Source organism: Podarcis erhardii, assembly GCF_964252035.2.
Source record: "Podarcis erhardii genome assembly, chromosome: 6".
NCBI lineage: Eukaryota > Metazoa > Chordata > Lepidosauria > Squamata > Lacertidae > Podarcis > Podarcis erhardii.
This window is the reverse complement of record NC_138510.1, coordinates 100362489-100385648: the sequence shown is the minus strand read 5'-3', so window position 1 is coordinate 100385648 and position 23160 is coordinate 100362489. Positions and strand designations below refer to the sequence as shown.

General features: G+C 46.4%; 1 protein-coding gene and 1 long non-coding RNA gene across 2 annotated transcripts in view; both read left to right on the top strand.

Moving 5' to 3' along the window:
* LOC309344766 overlaps window positions 1-23160 on the top strand; it is a 117329-nt gene that overhangs the window by 19219 nt on the left and 74950 nt on the right. The window lies entirely within an intron of this gene.
* The window catches only part of LOC309344729 (cysteine-rich protein 2), a 53120-nt gene continuing 41496 nt past the window's right edge, over window positions 11537-23160 (top strand). Inside the window, exon 1 of the mRNA XM_081867390.1 lies at window positions 11537-11658. Within this exon, the coding sequence (XP_081723516.1) occupies window positions 11616-11658 (43 nt within the window). The 5' untranslated portion in view covers window positions 11537-11615. The remainder of the gene's footprint in view (window positions 11659-23160) is intronic.

Below are 23160 nucleotides of genomic sequence, written 5' to 3'. Positions count from 1 at the left end.
AGTGCTCAGAAATAGTGTCACATATACCACATTCTTCAGTGTATTCGACAACCCCCTGTATAAGGAGACCCAGAGATGCATTTTAATTTATAATAAATTAAAATTAATTTAATTTATAAAAGGACACAACATTCCATGCAAGGACACATGTAAAAACACCAGGCAGGCCCCACATATAACACAGAGATGCATTTTAAATAAAAGGACACAGCATTCCACAGGCCCCACAAAGATTCCACAGATGCATTTGAAATAAAAGGACATAGGTTACCTGTGCCTTGCGAGTGGCAGGGGCTGGTGGCAGCCGGATGCTGAGCAGCGCAAAAGGGCTGGCTCTGGAGAGGGGCTGCTTAACATGGTGTTCAGCCAACTGCAGCTCAACAAAGTCCAGCCCCCTTCCTCCTCTAGGCAGGGCGGGGAGAAGCCAGGAGGAGGGCGGGAGGAGGCGCCGTTGTGGTGTGTGAGGGAGAAGGGAGGGAATGGCACAGCCTGAATGATCAGAATCCCCACGCCAATCCACGGACCATCTGTGGGCCAGATCCTGAAGGCAGTTGGGCCGATTCCAGCCCGCGGCCCTTAGTTTGCTGACCCCTGCTCCAAAGAGTTCATATTCCATTGTTCTTTGAAATACTGACTTTTTGCTATGTCTCCAGAACCCACCCCTGTTACACCTACTGTTGTAGATGTTGTTCTACTGTCATGTAAATCATTAACAGATCATGACACCTACTGTACATTCCATATTATGGGCACTCTCAGTCCCATTACCTGAGTTATTTGGTTGTGATTGCAAAAAATTATTTGGTTGTGATTACAAAAAGTTCTTGGTGAAGGAGACTGATAGTTCTCTTGTGTCTCGTGCCCAGGGGTCTACTAGCCCTATAAGAAACACAACTTATAGCGCCAGCTCAACCTTTGCATTTTCTTTAGTGCAATCATAATCAGATGTAGCATTAGCACCTAGCAGGGCCCAGCAAGCATTGGGGTCCACAGCTACAGGTGCCAGTCTCAGTTTTAAATTATTTAAGAATAATAATAATGGCACAACACTTTAAAGAGCCCCACCACGAGGCAAAGCAGCTGCAGCTCCTGCCTTGCCCAGCATTTCTCTTCTGAGTGCCAGGCTGCCTGGGCCAGGTTCTCCACAGACCTGGTGCCGGTCCTCACTATGTATTTTGTGAAGCAGCTGTACCTTGGTCTCCTGCCTTCCACCATCCTGTGAAGGACATGTCAGTTGCAAAGTGCTGCCAGCCATGTCTCCCCCGGTGGCATGTGTCTGCCCTCCCTCTGGGAGGAACAAGGTGCTAACCCTGAAAGTGGGTGAGTGGACCCATTGTCTGTCTATTGCAAGAACAGCTGCTCATTCCACTCTCTCTCTCTCTCTGAGCCACAAGGAAGAGGTTGGGCCTCAACAGGGCTGCCCACAGAGCATACAGACATGAGAGTTGGCACCACCTGTTGCTTGGGGGAGCAGCTGCTGCTCACCCCTCCCTCTCTTGAAAGATGGGGGTGGGGGAGGAGAGGGGGCCACCAGAGCCACTTGCCCCCCTAACCTCCAGGCAGTAAGTTGCAATTCCACAGGCAATGGTCTGATCCAAGGTTCTGTGGGAATAAGTTTCCAAAACTATATTAGTTTTTCTTGAGTGCTTCTCTCTGTTTTCAGTGGGAAGCAAATTATGCTTTTGAAATATATTTGGTTCTACATTTCTTGCCCAGCTCTGACACAAGCAAACTGTTCCAAAGGCAGAAAATGGCCACCAGACATTTTCCTCACAGCACAGCTGCCTTTACAGTTAGGCTATATACTCATAATACATCCAGTAGGAACACTCTCTCAGAAACGGCTCCTTTTGTTCTCCCTCCCAAAGTGCTGTCTCCACCTCCCCTCTGACTGCTGTCTTGATAGCCAATCAGAGAAAGGCTCTAGCCCTCCGGTGGAATTCTAAGGGACTGCATCACCAGACTGTGGCCAGGCTCTGCTGTCTGTCACAGAGCTGCAGCCCAAGATAGGAATAGAGGTGGTCCGGGAACACCTGGAGATTTAAATGAATTCAAATCTCCAGGGCCTGATGAGCTGCAGCCAAGGGTACCAAAGCAGCTTGTGGGTATAATCTCAGAGTCTTTGTCTATGTTCTTTAAGAATTCTTGGAGAACAGGGGAGGTCCCTGCAGACTGGAGGTGGGCAAATGTTGCCCCCATGTTCAAAAAGTGGGGAAAAGAAGACCCAGGTAACCGGGTATGTTTCCAAGCACAATTCAAAGTGTTGGTGCTGACCTTTAAAGCCCTAAACAGCCTTGGTCATACAGCTGTCATACAGTGGCTCCGCTCCTTCCTCCTGGGTCGTGTTCAGAAAGTGGTGGGGGATGAGTGTTCAGACCCCTGGGCTTTCACTTGTGGGGTGCCTCAGGGTTCTGTCCTCTCCCCCATGCTTTTCAACATCTACATGCAGCCGCTGGGAGAGTTCATCAGGGGGTTTGGGCTGGGTGTTCATCAGTATGCGGATGATACCCAGCTCTACCTCTCTTTCAAATCAAAACCGGTGAAGGTCCTGTGTGAGTGTCTGGAGCCTGGGAGTCATTTTGGACTCACAGCTGTCCATGGAGGCACAGGTCAAATCCGTGTCCAGGGCAGCTGTTTACCAGCTCCATCTGGTACACAGGCTGAGACCCTATCTGCCTGCGGACTGCCTCGCCAGAGCGGTGCATGCTCTGGTTATCTCCCGCTTGGATTACTGCAATGCGCTCTACGTGGGGCTACCTTTGAAAGTAACCCGGAAACTACAACTAATTCAGAACGTGGCTGCCAGTCTGGTGACTGGGAGTGGCCGCCGAGACCATATAACACCGGTCTTGAAATACCTACATTGGCTCCCAGTACATTTCTGAGCACAATTCAAAGTGTTGGTGCTAACCTTTAAAGCCCTACACGGCCTCAGTCCAGTATATCTGAAGGAGCATCTCCACCCCCATTGTTCTACCCGGACACTGAGGTCCAGCGCCGAGGGCCTTCTGGCAGTTCCCTCATTGCAAGAAGCCAAGTTACAGGGAACCAGGCAGAGGGCCTTCTCGGTAGTGGCGCCCACCCTGTGGAACGCTCTCCCTCCAGATGTCAAAGAGAACAACAACTACCAGACTTTTAGAAGACATCTGAAGGCAGCCCTGTTTAGGGAAGCTTTTAATGTTTGATGTATTACAGTATTTTAATATTTTTTTGGAAGCCGCCCAGAGTGGCTGGGGAAGCCCAGCCAGATGGGTGGGGTATAAATAAATTGTTGTTGTTGTTATATTATTATTATTATTATTATTATTATTATTATTATTATTATTATTATCTACAATTGGTTTTCTATGCCAAGCCTCATTAACAAACCTAATTTTTTTAAAAAAGAGTACAGATGGACTTCTATAATTAAGTATTCAACTGCTTTACTTAGACTTGAAAGACTTGATAAAGATGAAAGAAGAAACAAGACGGCGCTTGTTAATAGGACGCAGCACGGAAAAATGAGAATTCCTCCCTTTTTTGAGGGAAGCAGGAAATATTTGCTGGCTGACTTTACAATGACTTGAGATAACGATTTGGGACAACATATAGTGCAGCTGTTTGCAGAAGTTTTTCATTATGAGCGAGAGAGAAGGCTGAATGGATGTCCAGCAGCCCCCCCCCCAGGGCCTGGGGGGGGGGGGGGTTGTGTGGTCTCTGAGAGGCTATTCAATCGCCAAATGACTTATATCTGTGGAATACAGTTCATTTACATTGCAATACTGCAAACAGTATGCTCAACAATTTACAGCAATAAGTTAACAATGTGGAAGCTACTATGTTATTAAATCTCAAACGAAAAGCTTGGACAACAGCCTGGATTGGAATGATGTAACAACTTCGGAGTTGCTGCATCATTAAACTTCAGACGATAGACTTGGACAACAGCCTGGATTTGAAGATTGGAATGGAGTCAGGGAAAGCTGCGCTGGCAGTTGAAATATATATATGCAGTTGAAAATATATATATATACACAAATAAAGCTGTATTAGACGGATGAAAGGATATATGATTTCTGACATGACTGAGAATCACAGAGCCAGGGATGGAGAACTTTAAAGCGTTAAGATAGAGATGTGGAAAATATGAAAACAAGAAGAAGAAGGTAGGAATGAAGATACTGGAGATACACTTCAAAGGTCCAGACTGTGGGGAGCCCCCCCCCAAAAAAATTATAATTAATAATTCGGACAGTAATTTGGTCGTTTTTTTATTTTAGTTTATTGTTTTTAATTGGATTATGATATGGATATGTTAATTGGCTGTTTTTATTGGAAAATCAATAAAAATGATTTAAAAAACAACAACAAAGAAGCACAAAGGGGGTGCCACCTGACTGATAACAAAGCTGATTTAGCTCAAGCGTATCAGGTAGCTTGTGAACCTCAAAAGTTACCAAGAAGTACGGTATTAGAGTTGCCATGAGAAGAAGCTTTGCTCTGGGAAGGGGCAATGAAAGAAGAGATGCCATCTCTTCAGGAGCACGAGGTGCTCACATCCACTTCGCTGCCAAAAGGCGGTGGGGTGTAGATGGGTATTCAAGTTAAAGCCTCTTGCTTCAGGCAGATTTAAACACAAGGCACGCCTGATAGCAAAGTGTTTTTCCCAGAGGCCAGGGCTTGATTTTGATGAGGTGTTTGCGCCTACTGCACGGAGGGAGAGCATGCACTTGCTCCTCGCCATTGCAGCGAAACGCAAGTTCAAAGTCAATCATTTTTGTATCCAGACTGCATATCTGAATACAAACCTGGAGGAAGAGCTGTGTATGTCTGAAGCGCCAGGTTTTGAGACAGGCGCAGATAAGGTGTATAGGTTACACAAAGTTCTGTATGGCTTACGCCAGTCTGCCTACAATTGGAACAAGTGCTTGGACAAAACCCTGGTATCTTTAGGGTTTAAACGCAGCATAGCTGACAACTGCATGTATGATCATGGGGCAGGAGACAAGCAGGAATTCTGTTTGGTTTTCATTGATGACCTTTTGCATATGGCAAAAGAAAACAATCAAATCAAAAGTTTTTCCACACAACTGGGCAAGAAGTTCAAGGTTAAAGATTTGGGTTGTGTTAAAACTTACTTGGGCATGGATGTGTGCAGAGCTACTGATGGCAGCTTTCTGCTGAGCCAGAAAACTAAGATTGTGCAGCTGCTGGCAAGGTATGGGATGCAAAAGTGCAAAAACTTTGCAAAATCGTTGCAGGAGATCTTGGGGTCTTTACAAGGCCCCAAAGGTAAAGGTGGTTCCATTAAATTGCGAACCACCTGAAAGAGTCTCCTGCTACTATTTTCTGCAGATGCAATACAGGCGGTGAAGAAAGTCTTCTTCACCGTCACCATCGCCTCTTGGTAGGCTCGACATTGAGCTCTAACCCATGTCCGGTCCGATTCAGAGTGAGTTTTCCACCACCAGCGCTCTAGCCGTTTCAGCGATTATTTCAACACCCTCAGCTCTGTGGGAAATCATGGGGCTGTCCGGGCTCCATGCAATCAGAGAGGACGCATCAGAGCCAGACAGTCAATAGCCCTGGTTAACTCCATATTCCAATGGGTCACCAGGGAATCAGCTGAAAGGCCATCAACATGGGATAAAGCATCCCCTACCACTCTCTGGAAACCATTTGGATCCATTAAGTGGTAGGGGCGAACCATCCAAATTGGTCCCACCTCTGTGCAGAGGGGAAGGGTTGCGGAGAAGTCCAGTTGCACCAGGAAGTGATCTGACCATGGCACTTCTTTTGTTTCACATTTACTTAGTGTCAGATCACCCACGTCACTAGAGGTGAACACCAGGTTTAAGGCATGTTCGTGACTATGTGTTGGGCCAGACGTATTCAGGGACAGCCCTATGGAGGCCACGCTTTCCACGACGTCCCGAGTGGCCCCTTGTAAGGTTGGGTCGGCATGGATGTTAAAATCCCCTAGGTGTCTCCAGGAGAACATCTGCCATGACCTGAAGCAGCTCAGGCAGGGAATCCCTGGTGCAGCAGGGAGGTTGGTACACCAAAAGGAATCCTGCTCCAACTGGTGGTGGTCGAAGGTGGTCGATTGAAGAGGTTCCATGAATACCTCTACGGCAGGACTTTTGACCTCATCACCAACCACAAGCCGCTCCTGGGCCTCCTCGCTGGTGATCGACCAACTCCACCAGTCCTCTCACCGCACATGCTACGATGGACTGTTTTCCTGGCTGCCTACCACTATCAGCTCGTCCATCGCCCGGGAAAAGCAATGGGCCATGCCAATGCCCTCAGCTGTTGCCCTCTTCCAGTGTTTGTGGAAGACCCGGCTCCTGGGCTTCCCAAAGGAAAGATTCTGCCACGTTTTGGAAAACAATTGCAAAAAGCTGGAGAGACTCCCCGATTGAAATCGAATACTCTATACCCGCTGGAGCATGGGAGGCCTATTTCCTCTCATTATATTAATCAAATCAACTGGCCCTAGTTCTGCTTCCTGCTTTAAGCGAATTTGGCAAGGAATGGCCCCCTGTAACCACAGAAGAAATTGCTGGCCTTATTCAATCTCTTAAATCAGGGAAAGCCCCGGGTGCTGACAATATCCCACCAGAAATTCTTAAGGCAAATGTTGAATGGTGGGCCCCTGTGCTAGCCGCCTTGTTCACTAGTATAAATCAAGCGGCAATTATCCCCGAGGACTGGGGTTTAGCCATCATTATTCCAATATTCAAGAAAGGAAACAGAACTGAGCCAGCTAACTACAGACCAATCAGTCTATTAAGTATTATTAGCAAACTGTACGCTGCTCATTTATGTGATAAATTAGTGGAGTGGATGGAAAGAGAGCATATTCTATCAGAAGCTCAAGCTGGTTTTAGAGCAAAGCGTTCAACTATAGACCAGGCCCTTATCCTTCAACACCTGGCAGACAAATACTCTAGAAAAGGGGGGTCTTTATATGCAGCTTTTGTGGATTTTAAATCGGCTTTTGATCTAATACCAAGGGACAGACTCTGGGAAAAGCTTGGCGCTACAAACATAGATAAACGCTTATTACGCCTTATCCGTGGTCTATACGAAAACACCAGGGTGAGTGTAAGATGCGATCGGTCTGGCCATCTAACTAAAGAAATTCAAACGCACTATGGGGTTAAACAAGGATGTGTCCTCGCGCCAACGCTATTTAATTTCTATATCAACTCTCTAGCAGTAAATATGGCGAAAGAAAATGCCCACCCTCCCAAACTGGCAGGTATGCCCCTCGCGGTGCTTCTGTATGCGGACGACGCAGTCCTACTCTCCTTTTCCTGTGTTGGCTTGAGGAAGCTTTTGAGATCACTTGCTGACTATTGTCAAGCGAAACAACTAACAATAAATTACAGCAAATGTAAAACTATGGTGTTTTTTTAAAAAAGAAGGAAACACAATTGGAGAATTAATGGTCAACCTATTGACCAGGTAGCAACTTTCAAATATCTGGGAATAACTTTTCAGGAAAGGGTCTTGTGGCACCAACAGATGAAAAACGCCATTGCCAATGCAGGAAGGGCCAATAAAGCCCTTACAAGATTTTTTTTACGGGAAAGGGGGTAAATACGTTCCGACGGCCTCCCAGGTTTTTGCTGCAAAAATACTTCCACAACTCACTTATGGATCCCAGGTTTGCAGTTTTAAAAATTTTGCGCCTATGGAGGCATTCCAAACAAAATTCTATCGGTGTTTATTGGGGATCCCCCCCTGTGTATCTAATATAGCTGTCCGCTTAGAAGTTGGACAACCACCCGTTAATGCACGGTTGTGGATTCTAAAGATACACTACTGGTTAAAACTTATTTTTTCCCCGGCCGGTTTGGCTCCTTTAACACTCTTAGACACCTTCCATTCTAGCTGGAAAGCTTCCCTGTTTGAAAAGATAAGAAGCTTGGGATTCTCCCCGCAGACCTTGATAGCGGCAGGATATGAGAGAGCCAGAAGTCAAGTGTCCCAACGTATTAGGGACATAGAGCTGCAATGTCATATGGGCAAAATGGATAAACATGCCACAATTAGAGAGGGTTCTCACCCGCAAATTACCTGGCTGATTTACAAATACCTAAGTACAGACACTCCTTTACCCTGGCCAGATTTAACGTTCTGCCCTCTGCCCTAGGCAGATATGAGGGCAAACCATATGAGTCACGTGTTTGCCCATGTGGCTCATCGGAAGTGGAAACAAGTCTTCATGTATTGCTGCACTGTAGTTACTACGAGGATCTACACCTGACCTTTATTGCCCCAGTTCTACAAAAGCTTAAAAATGGACCAGAACTCCAACGTATGAGAGCCTTGGTAGAAGATAAGGTTCCTGAAATTACGATCAATGTTGCCAAATTCTGTGTAGCCGCTATTAGGCGCAGGAAACAAGAGCTTTCCAATGTCAATATGCAGGCGAAGGCAAATTAATTAATTTTATTTATGCAGTCTAATTTTAAATTGCTGTTATGGCCTAATTTGTATTGAAATTGTCCTTGTTTTTTCCGGTGTTATGCTTCGCTGACTAGCTGTACGAGTTAATCTGGTCTGTGACTGTTTAATAAAATTTGATTTGACCCGGTTCCTGCTTCATCGCTCCTCCTCATTGAGGATCTTCTGGCAGCGCCTGTATCGGCTACCACTGTGGCCTCCGCATCTGCCCAGGATTGCACCATCAGCCGTGTGCTCAACTGGGTGTGGAGGGGGTGGCCACAAGGGCCTTTTGCATCAGAGTTGCAGCCCTTCGCAACCAGACAACATGAACTCTCGGCTCATCGCAGCTGTCTGCTGTGGGGAGACCGTGTCGTGATTCCCCAAAGACTCAAATATTCGTCAAAATGAAGGCGTTGGCTTGGTGTTACGTCTGGTGGCCTAACATGGACGATGCCATCACTGCCTGGGTTTCCGCCTGTCAAGCGTGCCAAGAATTGAGGCCTGCGCCACCCGCAGCTAAGGGACACACCTGGGAGATGCCCAAGACACCCTGGTCGAGGGTGCACATCGAACTTGCTGGCCCCTTTCACGGCTGGACCTTTATGGTAGTGGTGGACGCCTATTCCAAATGGCTGGAGGTGGCGCTGATGCCCTCCACCACTACCGAGGCCGTTATCCGGGTGCTGTGAGGCCTCTTTGCAAAGCATGGGTGTCCTGATGTCCTCGTCTCCGACAACGGACCACAGTTCACGTCAGGCACTTTTGAGCGGTACCTTTTGGGACTGGGCATCCACCATGCCCGAATGGCACCATTTCATCCATCCAGCAACGGGCAAGCAGAGAGAATGGTGTGCTCAGCAAAAGAGGCACTGGCGCGCCTGGACCAGGGAGACTGGCACGAGCGAGTCGCTGAATACTTGTTTGTGCAACACATCACACCTCATGCGGCCACAGGGCGGAGTCCTGCCAAACTACTTATGGCCTGCCACCTCAGATCTCCGCTTGACTGGCTGCACCCGGACTTTGCTGTGGCCGAACCCCCGGGCTGTGCTAACGCGCCACGGTCCCTTGTTCCAGGAAACCAGGTCTTTGCCTGGAATTTTGTGGGGGACATTCCTTGGGTGCCAGGCACAGTAGTGGGAGTCACTGGACCTCGCTCGTACCAGGTGGCACTCGAAAATGGAGGTTTGTGGCGCTGGCACATAGACCAGCTTAGGCGCAGGGCTGGGGACTTGGACACTACCGTGGTGCCCCCAACCGCACTTGTGGCTCTGGAACAGACACTTACAGATGGTGAGGCTGCACCTACACCTCTCTTGCAGTCTGCGGGTGGGGAGCCGAACCAAGCCGTTTCAGAGGGTCTGCCGAACTCCCCATAGACTCAGATCACTGCCGTGCCTGACATTCCGCCAACTCCACTCGCAGAGGTTCTACCCACAGCAGCGGATCCAGGGGACTTGGGTTCAACGCCACCTAGGGTTGCGCCCGAGCCTCAGCAAGAATTGGGTGGCCCCCCGGACCTGGGTGCCAGTCCAGCAGAGTTTCCAAGCACCCAACCTATTTAAAGGACTATGTTGTTGGACATGTAACACTGTCGGTCTAATGTGTATCTGAAGAAGTGTGCATGCACACGAAAGCTCATACCAAGAACTAACTTAGTTGGTCTTTAAGGTGCTACTGGAAGGAATTTTTTTATTTTGTTTGGTCTAATGGAAGTGGGTGAAATGTAACCGATATGCTTTTTTGCCTAATTGAACCATTATGTGTAGTGTTGTATGTATATAAGGAAACCATTACAATTGTAACTAATAAATAATAATAATAATAATAATAATGATAATAATAATAATAATTTATATCCCGCTCTCCCCAGCCGAAGCCGTGCTCAGGTCAGCTAACAATAATAAAATAATACAACATTCTAAAATCATTTCATTATAAAATTAATTCAAATCAAATTGATGGCAACCATTGGGCTAGAGTTCTGTGAAGCAAAAACTAATGCCTTATCTCAGTGGGGACGGGTGTTATGTACTGAAGTTCTCACCCTGGGCCAGCTGGGGGATTCGGTAGATAGTTTTCACTCAGGTAGATAGTTTTCACTTATTTGCATATGCAAATAAGGCATTGAAAGTGACATTCAGTGATTGGATCGTTACAGAAAGTTGTTACTGTTGTCATGTAGTTGAACTCTATATAAGCAGGTTGGCTGAACCCTTCAGCCCTGTTCTGTGAATAAACAAGAGCTGTCTGAAGAATTGCTGTGTCGTCTGATATGTTCACCCACAACTTAACACCACCAACTGCTTAAGGACATTTTAAAACACATTAGACACTTGGAACAGGGAAGCAATAGCAGAACAACACCCGCACTTCCCCAAGATTTTGTTCCAAATGAGTCCAGCCCAAGGACTGCATTTAGGCAGGAAGGTGGGCCTCCACCAATGTAAGATGGGAGACACCTTGCTTGCCAGTACTTCATGTGAAAAGGATCTAGGTGGGGCTCTTATTAGGCCACAAGCTGAGCATGAGTGGACAGTGTCATACAGCAGCAAAAAAAGCTAATGCTCTTCTAGGCTGCATCAACAGAAGTCGAGAGTCTAGATGAAGGGAAGTAAAGTACCATTCTATTCTGCCTTGGTCAGACCACACCTGGAATACTGTGTCCAATTTAAGGAGGAGATGGACAAGCTGGAAGGTGTGCAGAGGAGGGCAACCAAGATGTTCAAGGGTCTGGAAACCAAGCCTTGTGATGAACAGTTGGAGGGGCTGGGTGAAGACGAGCCGGAGAGAGATAGGATCACCATCTTCATCTCCCTCGAGGGCTGTCCCACGGAAGAGGGAACCAGCCCCTTCTCCGCCCCCGGGGGCGATGGGGGGGAGGGAAGGGCACCGCCGCCTGCTTCTCCCTCGCCGGCTTCTCCCTGGGGGGCTCCGCCCCGCGGGAAGCGGCGCCCAGCGCAGCCGCCGCCCTGCCCCGCCCGTCCCTCCGGCTGCCGGCTCAGGGGGGCCCCGCTCCTCGCCCGCGCCACGGGCCCGCCCCCTCTCGGTCCGGGCGGAGCGCGCAGCCAATGGGCGCCGGCGGAGGCGGGGCGCGGCGGGCGGGGGGGCGGGGGCGCGGGCGGCGGCGCCGGAGACGCTCCACTCTGTCGCTCGTCCGCCTCGCGCGCGCCATGGCATCCAAGTGCCCCAAGTGCGAGAAGACCGTCTACTTCGGTGAGTGGCTCCTTCCTCGCCTCCATCCCTCCCTAAGACGCGCCCGCCAGAGCGAAGATGCTGGCTGCCGCGCCCGGGCGCTCTGCCCATGCTCAGAGGCCATGCCCGGGCGCCGCCTTGGCGAGCTTTGCGCTTAGCCACGCCTTCGGTGGCTCCTCGTGCGGGCGCGGTCCCCGGGCCGCGCCATCCTCTGGGGCGAAGGGCTTCTTGCTTCTGGGCGCAGCTGCGCGCCTCCGCCTCCGCCTCCGCCTGGCCACGCGCGCTCGATGGAGCCTCCCTCTTCAGAGGCAGTGTAGCGCGGACTAGCCGGCGCCCTCGCGGAGCAGCAGGCCCGCCTTGCGAGTGCCCAGAAGCAGATAGGCGGCCGCTCTTGGGAACTGGAGGGACCGGAGCCAGACCCGGCAGGGATGCTCTTATGCAACAACCAAACCTCAAGCCGCTCCACTAGTCCAAATGTACGGAAAATACTTTCTCGTTATCGAATCATTTGCTCTCGCAGGCCTCCTCCTCCAATCATTTCTCCTTGTCAAAAATTCACTTTCCCACCCGGCGCATTCATTCCTGCCAGATTCCCTCTCCTACTGAAAGAAAACAGTGGACGTGTCTTCTTCATTCTTGCAGAACTCAGATTGTTGCTAGGTTACCCGCTCCTCTTTGGAGCACAGGGCTAATCATGCAGATGTCTCCTAAACAAAATGGTCAATTAAAAATGAGCAGCAGCAGCCCCCCTCGGTCTGCAAGAACAGGCCGGTGGGTGTGAGAGAGAGAGTGTTGGGTGAAACCGTTTGCTAAGAGCATGTCGAGTGTGTTGGCGGTTGTAGAAAAGTGGAGCCACTCCCCGACTTCACCCCATCCCACTTAGCATACCATAGGCTTGCAGTGAGCGGCTGCTACTGGCTCATTCCCATTTTTTGTTGTTACTGGAAGCTGTTTCTAGGCATGCAATGCAGGTGCCTGAGGTCAAGGAATTGAGAGGCATCCTGCATCCTTCTTTAGAACCTCTGTTGCCAAGAGCAGGACAGAGAGAACTGGAGCCTCAGTAGGATGCAGTGGGGCTCCCCATATGCATAGAACCACACATTAATTTTGTATATTGCACGAGAGTTTGGAAATCTAATGTATCCATCTTCCAGGCAGGACCATAGCTAGGGGGTGGCAAGGTGGGCCCCGCCAGGGGTGCAGGCGATTGGGGGGCACAAAATTGGCTAAAAATATGTCCATAAATATAAATATTGATTATTGCCTCATAAGAAATGATTTTACATAGAGGGTGAATTGAATGGGTGGAGGGGGGGGGGTTGGAGAAGAGGCGGCAAGAAGAGCTCATTTGTCCATGGCTAGAGGGCACAATCTGGACGTTCTGCCAGGGGCGCAAGATCACCTAGCTACAGCTCTGCTTCCAGGATGACCAGAATATCATATTCTCTGCCCCAAATGCCATTAATACAGAATGAAGGTGAATAAGTGAGACCTGGGCAGTTCATGAGCCACCACGTGATGGGTTTCTGGACATCATTTTAGGGTCCTTAACTTGGCAGTTTGACTGTTTTTGTGTGTTAAATTAAGCGAGTGCTGAACACCTCAGAAAGGCAATTTCTAAATCTTGGGTGTTGGTTTGTTTAGTTCAGTCAGTCAAAGGAGGCACGAAGAATGCAGGCAAGTCCTCTTTTACTGCCACTTTCTTGCCTTTGTCAGGGGAACGTTATGGCCTCTTGTTCAGCAGCAGATGGTTCAAAATGTGGGTTTGTAGCCACTGCATAATGGCCCGGCCAGATTCTGTTCTCTGCCTGGACAGCTTTTGTTCTGGGAATTGCTGTTTTAAATTAGACTGCCTTTAGGGGACCCAAGCGATCACCAGATCACTTTCTAATGGAATTAGGGTGCAGCATTCCCTTGTTACACCCAGTCAGGCATCATTTCCATGCTGAGGATTTGCTGTGCATTGTTCGCTTTTCCTTCCTGGAATTGGTTGAGGCTCTGTGAAGCATGACATCACAATGGTATCTTTCCTGCTTGTTTCTGTTAAAGAGTTATGCATAATCCAGTGTGCTTGTTTCTCTCCCACCATCTGCAAGTAAACACACAAAGGAAGACGAATTCGCTGTTTTCTATTTAAAGACATTTGTGTGGGGGTGAAAAAACTCATTACCCCTTTCCTTGGGATCATGTTTGTGATGGGAATAACACATATTCTTTCTTCTGCTCTCTGGGGGAGTTCTGTTCTCTTGAGCATGATATGAGAGAGACAATCTAATTTTTTTTAATGACTCCTGTGAGAAATATGCATGGGAAGCATTAAAGTCAGAACTGAAAACCTGAATGAATTTCTCAGGAAAGATACTTGACCAGTTACTGGCCTGGTTTAGGCAGAACAATACTGGACCAGGAATTAGCCATGTGGTCTTCATTGCACTCCCAGCTTTGACAGAGCTTTCCTGGTTTCTTAAGTCATAGTTTCTCTTGCTATCCAAACTGGGAAACTGGTCTGAGTGATATTGGAGATGCTGTTTGATATCCTGGTTTGTTGGTAGTGCTCAGATCCCAGAATCTCAGTTCAGATGTTTCTAGAAGCATTGCTTTAAACAAGAAAGGCTTTGCTGAAGCTGGATGTGTGAGCAGAGGAAGATAGTGAGGTGAATAGGGAACACACAAACATACAAGTTGTTCCTGGTACAATAAGACAGGTATCTTCAGACCCAGGACCCGCTTTTAACCCCATGCATTTGGGGACTCATTTCTTAACATTTTCCCTTATATTTGCATGTGATAGTTCTCCTGTTTGTGGCCCAGGCCTCCGCCTACTAATGGGTCCTCAGAAATGGTTTCTGTTGTCCCTTCTTTAGAGATTCTATGCGACAATGAATTCTTATATTGTGCCTGGCTCTCACTCTTAGTCACTACAATCACTACAGTGCAATCACTACAGTGGGACCTCGGGTTAAGTACTTAATTCATTCCAGAGGTCCGTTCTGAACCTGAAACTGTTCTTAACCTGAAGCACCACTTTAGCTAATAGGGCCTCCTGCTGCCGCTGCGCCACCGGAGCACAATTTCTGTTCTTATCCTGAAGCAAAGTTCTTAACCTGAAGCACTATTTCTGGGTTAGCGGAGTCTGTAAACTGAAGCGTATGTAACCTGAAGCGTATGTAACCTGAGGTACCACTGTATTGTGTTTGGAAATACTTAGGTCATGTGTACAGTTGTACCTTGGAAGTCGAACGGAATTCGTTCTGGAAGTCTGTTCAACTTCCAAAACATTTGGAAACCAAGGTGCAGCTTCTGATTGGCTGCAGGAAGCTCTACTATTAATGAATTCTGCAAATGGATGCCATGTAGCATAGAACAAGTCTTTTGGGTAGTGCCTCTCGTGACTCAAAAATGCCGGTCATTTTTTCTGACTGGACTATGTATCTGCCATAATCTGTTCAGCCATTTGTTGTATGACAGTGCACTGATGTCTAGTGGGCTGCTAGTTCTGATCTGGACGCTGCTAGGCCAGGAATGTTTTGGTAGGAGTTGCAGTCTATAATTGATGTTTGACAGGAGAGTCATTGTTGGGAAAGGTGGCAGCTCGTGTCTGGAGATGGAGGAGGGTGGCAAATATCTCTTCCCCAAAGTGGGTGATCTTTGCGCAGGTCCACCACATATGAATGGTGGTGCCCAGCTTGGAACAGCCTCACCAGCTGATGGTGATAGAAGGGGAGTCAATCTTGTGCAAACAAAGGGGTGTGCTGTGCCATCAAAATGTTGTTTTTAGTGTCATCTCCTGTGTTTTGGCCAATATAGATTTGAGCGGTGGGTTAACCCATAGCCTGTTCCATGTGTCTTCATCAACCTGGCTTCCCACATGGCTCTACAAGATATGGATGAGCCCTTCTTTGTGTCAGTAGTTCATAAAGCTGAGAAGATATACCTTTGTGTTATTGATTAGTTTGGGTGCAAAAACGTCATCTGTGAGCGCATTGCTTGTGAATGAATCACAGAACTGGGATTGCAAAGCCTGCCTACAAAAGTTCTTAGTTGTATGTATTGTAGCCAGGAGTGAGAGACTGAGTTTGGAAGCTAGTGCTTCTTCTTTACCCATTGGTCTCTATGGAGGATGTCCTGCAGACTGCATATGCCTTTTGACTTCCCATCCAGCTTTGTTTATTACAAACCCTGAAAGTTAAATTTAAAAAAAATTCGGGAATATAATTAAATATGTAGCAAATAAGTTTGTCTCTGAAAAGCCTGGCAAGCTGATAAGCAACGGGTTCCTGAATGTTGGTTTTCTCTCAACTACCTGTCTTGACCGTTAGAACAAACGAATGTGTGGATCACTGTTTGAGGAAAGGTTGGGAGCCAAACATTGGATCTCTCCCTTTTTCACAGTTTCAACTGGATGAAGGAGAGATTTGAGATTTGAGAAGGAGGAGAGATTTGAGAAAGTTGTCTTGAGCCTGAATTACACTAGTCTTGAATCTGCCATGGGTGTATTTTTTCTCCAGGATGTGAATTGCAATGACAGTTTCTGAAATCTAGGTTCCTATTGCTTGTTGTTGATGCCTCCCTGAAAAAAACAGGAGTTTGATTTCCATTTTCTCTTTTGTGGACTGAGGGAAAATTATTAGCTCTCACAGTGGCTTGGGACATAACAGGGAGTTTGGCAAAAGACCTGGGAATCAAAAATCATAAAATCATAGAATCATAGAATCATAGAGTTGGAAGAGACCACAAGGGCCATCGAGTCCAACCCCCTGCCAAGCAGGAAACACCATCAGAGCACTCCTGACATATGGTTGTCAAGCCTCTGCTTAAAGACCTCCAAAGAAGGAGACTCCACCACACTCCTTGGCAGCAAATTCCACTGTCGAACAGCTCTTACTGTCAGGAAGTTCTTCCTAATGTTTAGGTGGAATCTTCTTTGTTGTGGTTTGGAACCATTGCTCCGTGTCCGCTTCTCTGGAGCAGCCAAAAACAACCTTTCTCCCTCCTCTATGTGACATCCTTTTATATCTTTGACCATGGCTATCATATCACCCCTTAACCTCCTCTTCTCCAGGCTAAACATGCCCAGCTCCCTTAGCCGTTCCTCATAAGGCATCGTTTCCAGGCCTTTGACCATTTTGGTTGCCCTCCTCTGGACACGTTCCAGTTTGTCAGTGTCCCTCTTGAACTGTGGTGCCCAGAACTGGACACAGTACTCCAGGTGAGGTCTGACCAGAGCAGAATACAGTGGCACTATTACTTCCCTTGATCTAGATGCTATACTCCTATTGATGCAGCCCAGAATTGCATTGGCTTTTTTAGCTGCCGCATCACACTGTTGGCTCATGTCAAGTTTGTGGTCAACCAAGACTCCTAGATCCTTTTCACATGTACTGCTCTCAAGCCAGGTGTCACCCATCTTGTATTTGTGCTTCCCATTTTTTTTGCCCAAGTGCAATACTTTACATTTCTCCCTGTTAAAATTCATCTTGTTTGTTTTGGCCCAGTTCTCTAATCTGTCAAGGTCGTTTTGAAGTGTGATCCTGTCCTCTGGGGTGTTAGCCACCCCTCCCAGTTTGGTGTCATCTGCAAATTTGATCAGGATGCCCTTGAGTCCATCATCCAAGTCGTTGATAAAGATGTTGAATAAGACGGGGCCCAAGACAGAACCCTGTGGCACCCCACTAGTCACTCTTCTCCAGGATGAAGAGGAACCATTGATGAGCACCCTTTGGGTTCGGTCAGTCAGCCAGTTACAAATCCACTGAGTGGTAGCATAGTCAAGTCCGCATTTTACCAGCTTCTTTACAAGAATATCATGGGGCACCTTGTCAAATGCCTTGCTGAAATCAAGGTAGGCTACATCCACTGCGTTCCCTTCATCTACCAGGCTTGTAATTCTGTCAAAAAACGAGATCAGGTTAGTCTGACATGACTTATTTTTCAGAAATCCATGCTGACTATTGGTGATCACAGTATTCCTTTCTAGATGCTCACAGACTGTTTGCTTAATGATCTGCTCCAGAATCTTCCCTGGTATTGATGTCAGACTGACTGGGCGGTAATTATTTGGGTCCTCTCTTTTCCCCTTTTTGAAAATAGGGACAACATTTGCCCTCCTCCAGTCTGCCGGGACTTCGCCTGTTCTCCAGGAATTCTCAAAGATGAGTGCCAGTGGTTCTGAGATCACATTTGCCAGTTCTTTTAATACTCTTGGATGCAGTTCATCTGACCCTGGAGACTTGAATACATCTAAACTAGCCAGTTACAGATAGGTAGCCGTGTTGGTCTGCCATGGTCAAAACAAAATAAAAAAATTCCTTCCAGTAGCACCTTAAAGACCAACTGAGTTAGTTCTAGGTATGAGCTTTCGTGTGCATGCACACTTCTTCAGATACACTGAAACAGAAGTCACCGGACCTTTCTATATAGTGAGAAGGTGGGGAGGGGTATTACTCAGAAGGGTGGTGGGAATGGGTGATTGGCAGATAGCTGCGATGAGCCTGTTGACGACTCTTAACGACTGCAATAGGTCTAACAGGAAAAAGCAAGGGGTGAGAAGGTGAAAAATGGCTTTGTCATGTATAATGAGATAAGAATCCAATGTCTTTGTTCAAACCAGGTCTCTCCATAGTTTTAAGTTTGGTGATAAGTTGCAATTCAGCAGCTTCTCTTTCCAGTCTATTTCTGAAATTCCTTTGTAATAGAATAGCTACTTTGAGATCTTGTATAGAATGTCCTGGGAGATTGAAGTGTTCTCCTACTGGTTTTTCTGTCTTGTGGTTCCTGATGTCGGATTTATGTCCGTTTATTCTTTGGCGTAAGGTCTGGCCTGTTTGTCCAATATAGAGAGCTGAAGGACACTGTTGGCATTTTATGGCATACACAATGTTAGACGATGAGCAATTAAATAGTCCCGAGATGGTATGTGTGATGTTGTTGGGGCCAGTAATGGTGTTGTCCGGGTGTATGTGGCAGCAAAGTTGGCATCTGGGTTTATTGCAGGCTCTGGTGCCAGTGTCCGTGTTAAGTCTGGTTATAGTATAATTGTGGGTTAGGAGTTGTTTAAGATTGGGGGGCTGTCTGGAGGCAATGAAAGGTCTTCCTCCCAGAGCTTGAGAAAGAGAACTGTCATTGTCCAGGAGAGGTTGTAGATCTCTGATGATGCGTTGTACTGTTTTAACTTGGGAGCTGTATGTGATGACTAGAGGTGTTCTGTTATTTTCTTTTTTGGGTCTGTCTTGCAGCAAGTTCTCTCTGGGTATCAGTCTGGCTCTGTTGATTTGTTGTCTAACTTCATCTGCTGGGTATTTTAGTTCTAAAAAGGTTTGCTGTAGATCTCTTAGGTGAGAGTCTCTGTCTGTAGAATTGGAGCAGATGCGGCTGTAACGTAGTGCCTGGCTATATACAATGGACTGTTTGGTATGTTTGGGATGGTAGCTAGAGGCATGTAGATATGTTTGTCGGTCAGTTGGTTTACGGTATAAGGTGGTGTCTATGCGCCCATCCTGTATTTTTATAGTAGTGTCCAAAAAATGTATTTCTTGCATAGATTGATTCATTGTTAGGTTGATGGTGGGGTGAAAATCATTGAATTTCTGGTGGAAGGTGTCCAGGGTCTGTTGACCATGTGTCCAGATGATAAACTAAACTAGCCATGTATTCTTGTACTATCTCCTTAGTTATTCTGGGCTCTGCTGAATCATTTGCTCCAAATTCTTCAGGTCGGGCATTGTTTTCTTTATCGGAGAAGACTGAGGCAAAGAAGGCATTGAGGAGTTCAGCCCTTTCTGTGTCCCCTGTTTGCATTTCACCATCTTCTCCTCTGAGTGACCCCACTGTTACGAACATACCCATAAAAGCATTTTTTGTTGCTTTTAACCTCTCTAGCAAGCCTGAGTTCATTCTGTGCTTTAGCTTTTCTGACTTTGTGTCTACAACGTGCTGGCTATTTGTTTGAATTCCTCTTTGGTGGTTTCCCCCCTTTTCCATTTTTTGTACACATCCTTTTTTAATCTTAACTCAGTTAAAAGTTCTTTAGATAGCCACCCTGGCTTCTTTAGGCACCTTCCATGTTTCTGTCTCATTGGTATTGCCTGAAGTTGTGCTTTTACTATCTCCCTCTTAACAAACTCCCAGCCATCATGAACTCCCTTTCCTTTTAGTATTACTGTCCATGGGATCTCACCCAGCACTTCCCTAAGTTTTATGAAGTCGGCTTTCTTAAAGTCAAGAAATTGAGTCCTAGTATGCTTGGCTGCTCCTTTCCACTGTATAGTAAACTTCAGAAGAGCATGATCACTCGCGCCTAATGATCCTTCCACTTCTACCCCACTAACCAGGTCATCAACATTGGTTAGGACCAGATCTAAAATGGCTGTTCCTCTTGTTGCTTCTCCCACTTTCTGGACAACGAAGTTGTCTGCAAGGCCAGTGAGGAATCTGTTTGACCTTATGCTCTTGGCTGAGTTTGACATCCAGCAGATATCCGGGTAATTGAAGTCCCCCATTACTACTATCTCCCTTCCTTTTGCATGCTTGGCCATCTGTTCCACTCAAGTATGAGTGAAGTTGTACAACCCTTGCCAACTTCTAGGTTTGCCTTATTCCTTCTCAATGCCTTCATTTTGCTTTAGGAACTATTTGCACCACTCCTTATTGAATCTCAACTCATAGAGTCTGATTAGGAGGATCCTATCTCTCCTTAATAAAGCAAGATATGAACAAGCCTTTTGCCTGTTAACTCAGCTCCGTCACAACTCCCTTGACGGAGTGAACAATCAGATGAGGAAAACTCTAATTAATCATAGTTACAGATATCTGAAGAAGTGTGCATGCACACGAAAGCTCATACCAAGAACTGACTTAGTTGGTCTTTAAGGTGCTACTGGAAGGAATTTGTTTTGTTCTAATTAATCATAGTTAATGAACCACTTCAAATAGTAGTTTGAACTGTAGTTTAATATTCTGGCTTGTTCCAAAGCTGATGACTATAGTTTCCCAGTTTGGAGCACATGGGAAGCTATGGTTAATGAGAGACTTTCTGGATTGTTTTATTATTCATTCACTACACTCCATTGTCTTTCAAGACAGACAGGTGTGACCACAATAGGCAAAAGACTTGTTCTTTTTATTGTCCCATCAAGGATCCTGTTTCACATTTTTGTTCATTTTAAAATAAATTCTGTCAAGCACATTTTTGTCAAAGAATGGCTGAAAATTTACTGCTTGGGGGTGCTGTGGTGTGATGTGCCTTTTTCATTAAGAAAGGAGGAAAATGGGGGTTATTGCACAGAGTGCTGAGGACTCATGTACCTCATGTGGTACCTCAGGCTACAGACGCTTCAGGTTACAGATGCTTCAGGTTACAGACTCCGCTAACCCAGAAATAGTACCTCGGGTTAAGAACTTTGCTTCAGGATGAGAACAGAAATTGCGCGGTGGCGGCACGGTGGCGGCGGGAGGTCCCATTAGCTAAAGTGGTACCTCAGGTTAAGAACAGTTTCAGGTTAAGAACGGAACTCCGGAACGGATAAAGTTCTTAACCCGAGGTACCACTGTACAAGGAAAGTGAAACGGAAAACAACTCTCTAGTCTGCTTAAGCTGACAAAGACGAAGGGGGAGCAGATGGAGCGCACAGTCGTATTCGCAGAGGGGAAATAATTGTCAAACCAAACTGTACCCATTTAAAGATTGCCAGGCTCATTCGCACAGAAACAACTAGGTCACTTGGTAGCAGAGAGATAGTTGTGGCTGAAGGTGAGCTTGCAAAGAGCAGGAGCTAATCACTGTATGAAAAACATACTGAGGCCAACTACCTGTAATGCAGAACAAGTGTAAGATAACTTAGGTTTAATTTTTAAAAGAGAAGAGAGAAAGGTCACTTTTGGAGCAGGAATTTGCATTGGGGAAAGAGTTTTAACCAGAATGAGTTGATTTTTTAATCAAGGCAATGTATTAGTTTCAAATCCCTAACAAAGATTAGCATGGATAAATCAAAGTTTCTCATTTTGTAGTACAGATTTCCAGAACGAGCTAGCATTGTATACAGTTTGGACCATAATTTGAGAGAAGCAAATTTGAGGAGGTGAGATCCTGAGTGTTAGAACTTGTACGTCCACCTGTGCTCTCTATGGGGGTTTTCACCCTTGTGCGATCAGGCAGATTCCTGAAGAGGATTTTTCTGAAGCTTATAGGAACGAAGTGGGTCTTTTGATTAAAATGTACCTTTGCAAAAACAAGGGCTGATGGAAAGTGGAAAGTGGGATGGAAATTAAATGTTTACAAAAACTGGAAAACTCAAGATCTACCCACACTGGAAGAGTGGCAGATGCAACTGATGGACTATATGCAACTGGCCGAGATGACTGGCAGAATCCGTGACCTGGGAGAAGAGAAGATGGAGGAAGACTGGGAGAAATTCAAGAAGTATCTACAAAAACATTGTAATTTGGTTGAATGTTAAGAAGGATGCTAGATTATAAAAAAATGGCCACCACTAAATTAGATTTGAAATTTGATGATAAGTGAGACTAAAGAAGTGAGACTAAAGAAGTGCTAGATTATATTTGAATGAGTGGACATGAGATTGTAAACAAGTTGATAATTTGTTTGGAAAAAACTTTTAACGATGTAAATGGGAGCGGGAGACGCGAGGGAGTCCAAAGAAGTGATGAAATTATGTCCGTGATAGAAGTAAGATTGTTTATTATTTGTGCATTTATATTTAAAAACTTTAATAAATATTTATTAAAAAAAAGGAAATTAAATGTTTACAATGTTTGGTTCATAAATACTCTGAATTTGAGAAATTAATATTTGGACAGTTAGTTGAAAGGCATAAAATATTAGATCACCCACATTGAGAGTGAAATGAAACCTCTAATTCAGTGTTTCCCAACCTTGGGCCTCCAGCTGTTTTTGGACTACAACTCCCATCATCCCTAGCCAGCAAGACCAGTGGTCAGGGATGATGGGAACTGTAGTTCAAAAACAGCTGGAGGCCCAAGGTTGGGAAACACTGCAAAGCTCCCACCCACAAAACAGAAACTGACTAATTTAAAGACAGTGGAGAATGCAGTTATGCATTTGTAAAGTTATAAAGCAGGGCTAATCTGCAACTGCAGGGTGAGGCTTCCTTGTGCTTTGACATGGAAAAGGACATTGCTTTTTGTGACTGGCAATCAGCCTTTTGCAACTAGATGGAGATGTCCAGGAGCCACCCTTGGCACCTAGCGTCTCCACCTGTCTGGCTGCAGTCAGCTGGTCTGCTGGCCCAGCGGCAGCAAAAGACACACATCCTTTTCTGTAGCACTACCCCTGCCAAACACCTAATTTGCCCAGCAGTGCTGCAGCAAGAGATGCATCTTTTGCTCCCATGCTACCCTGCAGACCATCAATTCACCCAGCAGATTTTTTGGTTGTTGTTGTTACAGGGCTTCCTGGTCTGGTAGCAAGGCAGCAAAAATAAAAGGGGGGGGGAGGAGCGCCTAGACATTTTACTTTTAGACAGACCACAATCTAGGTCCCAGGAG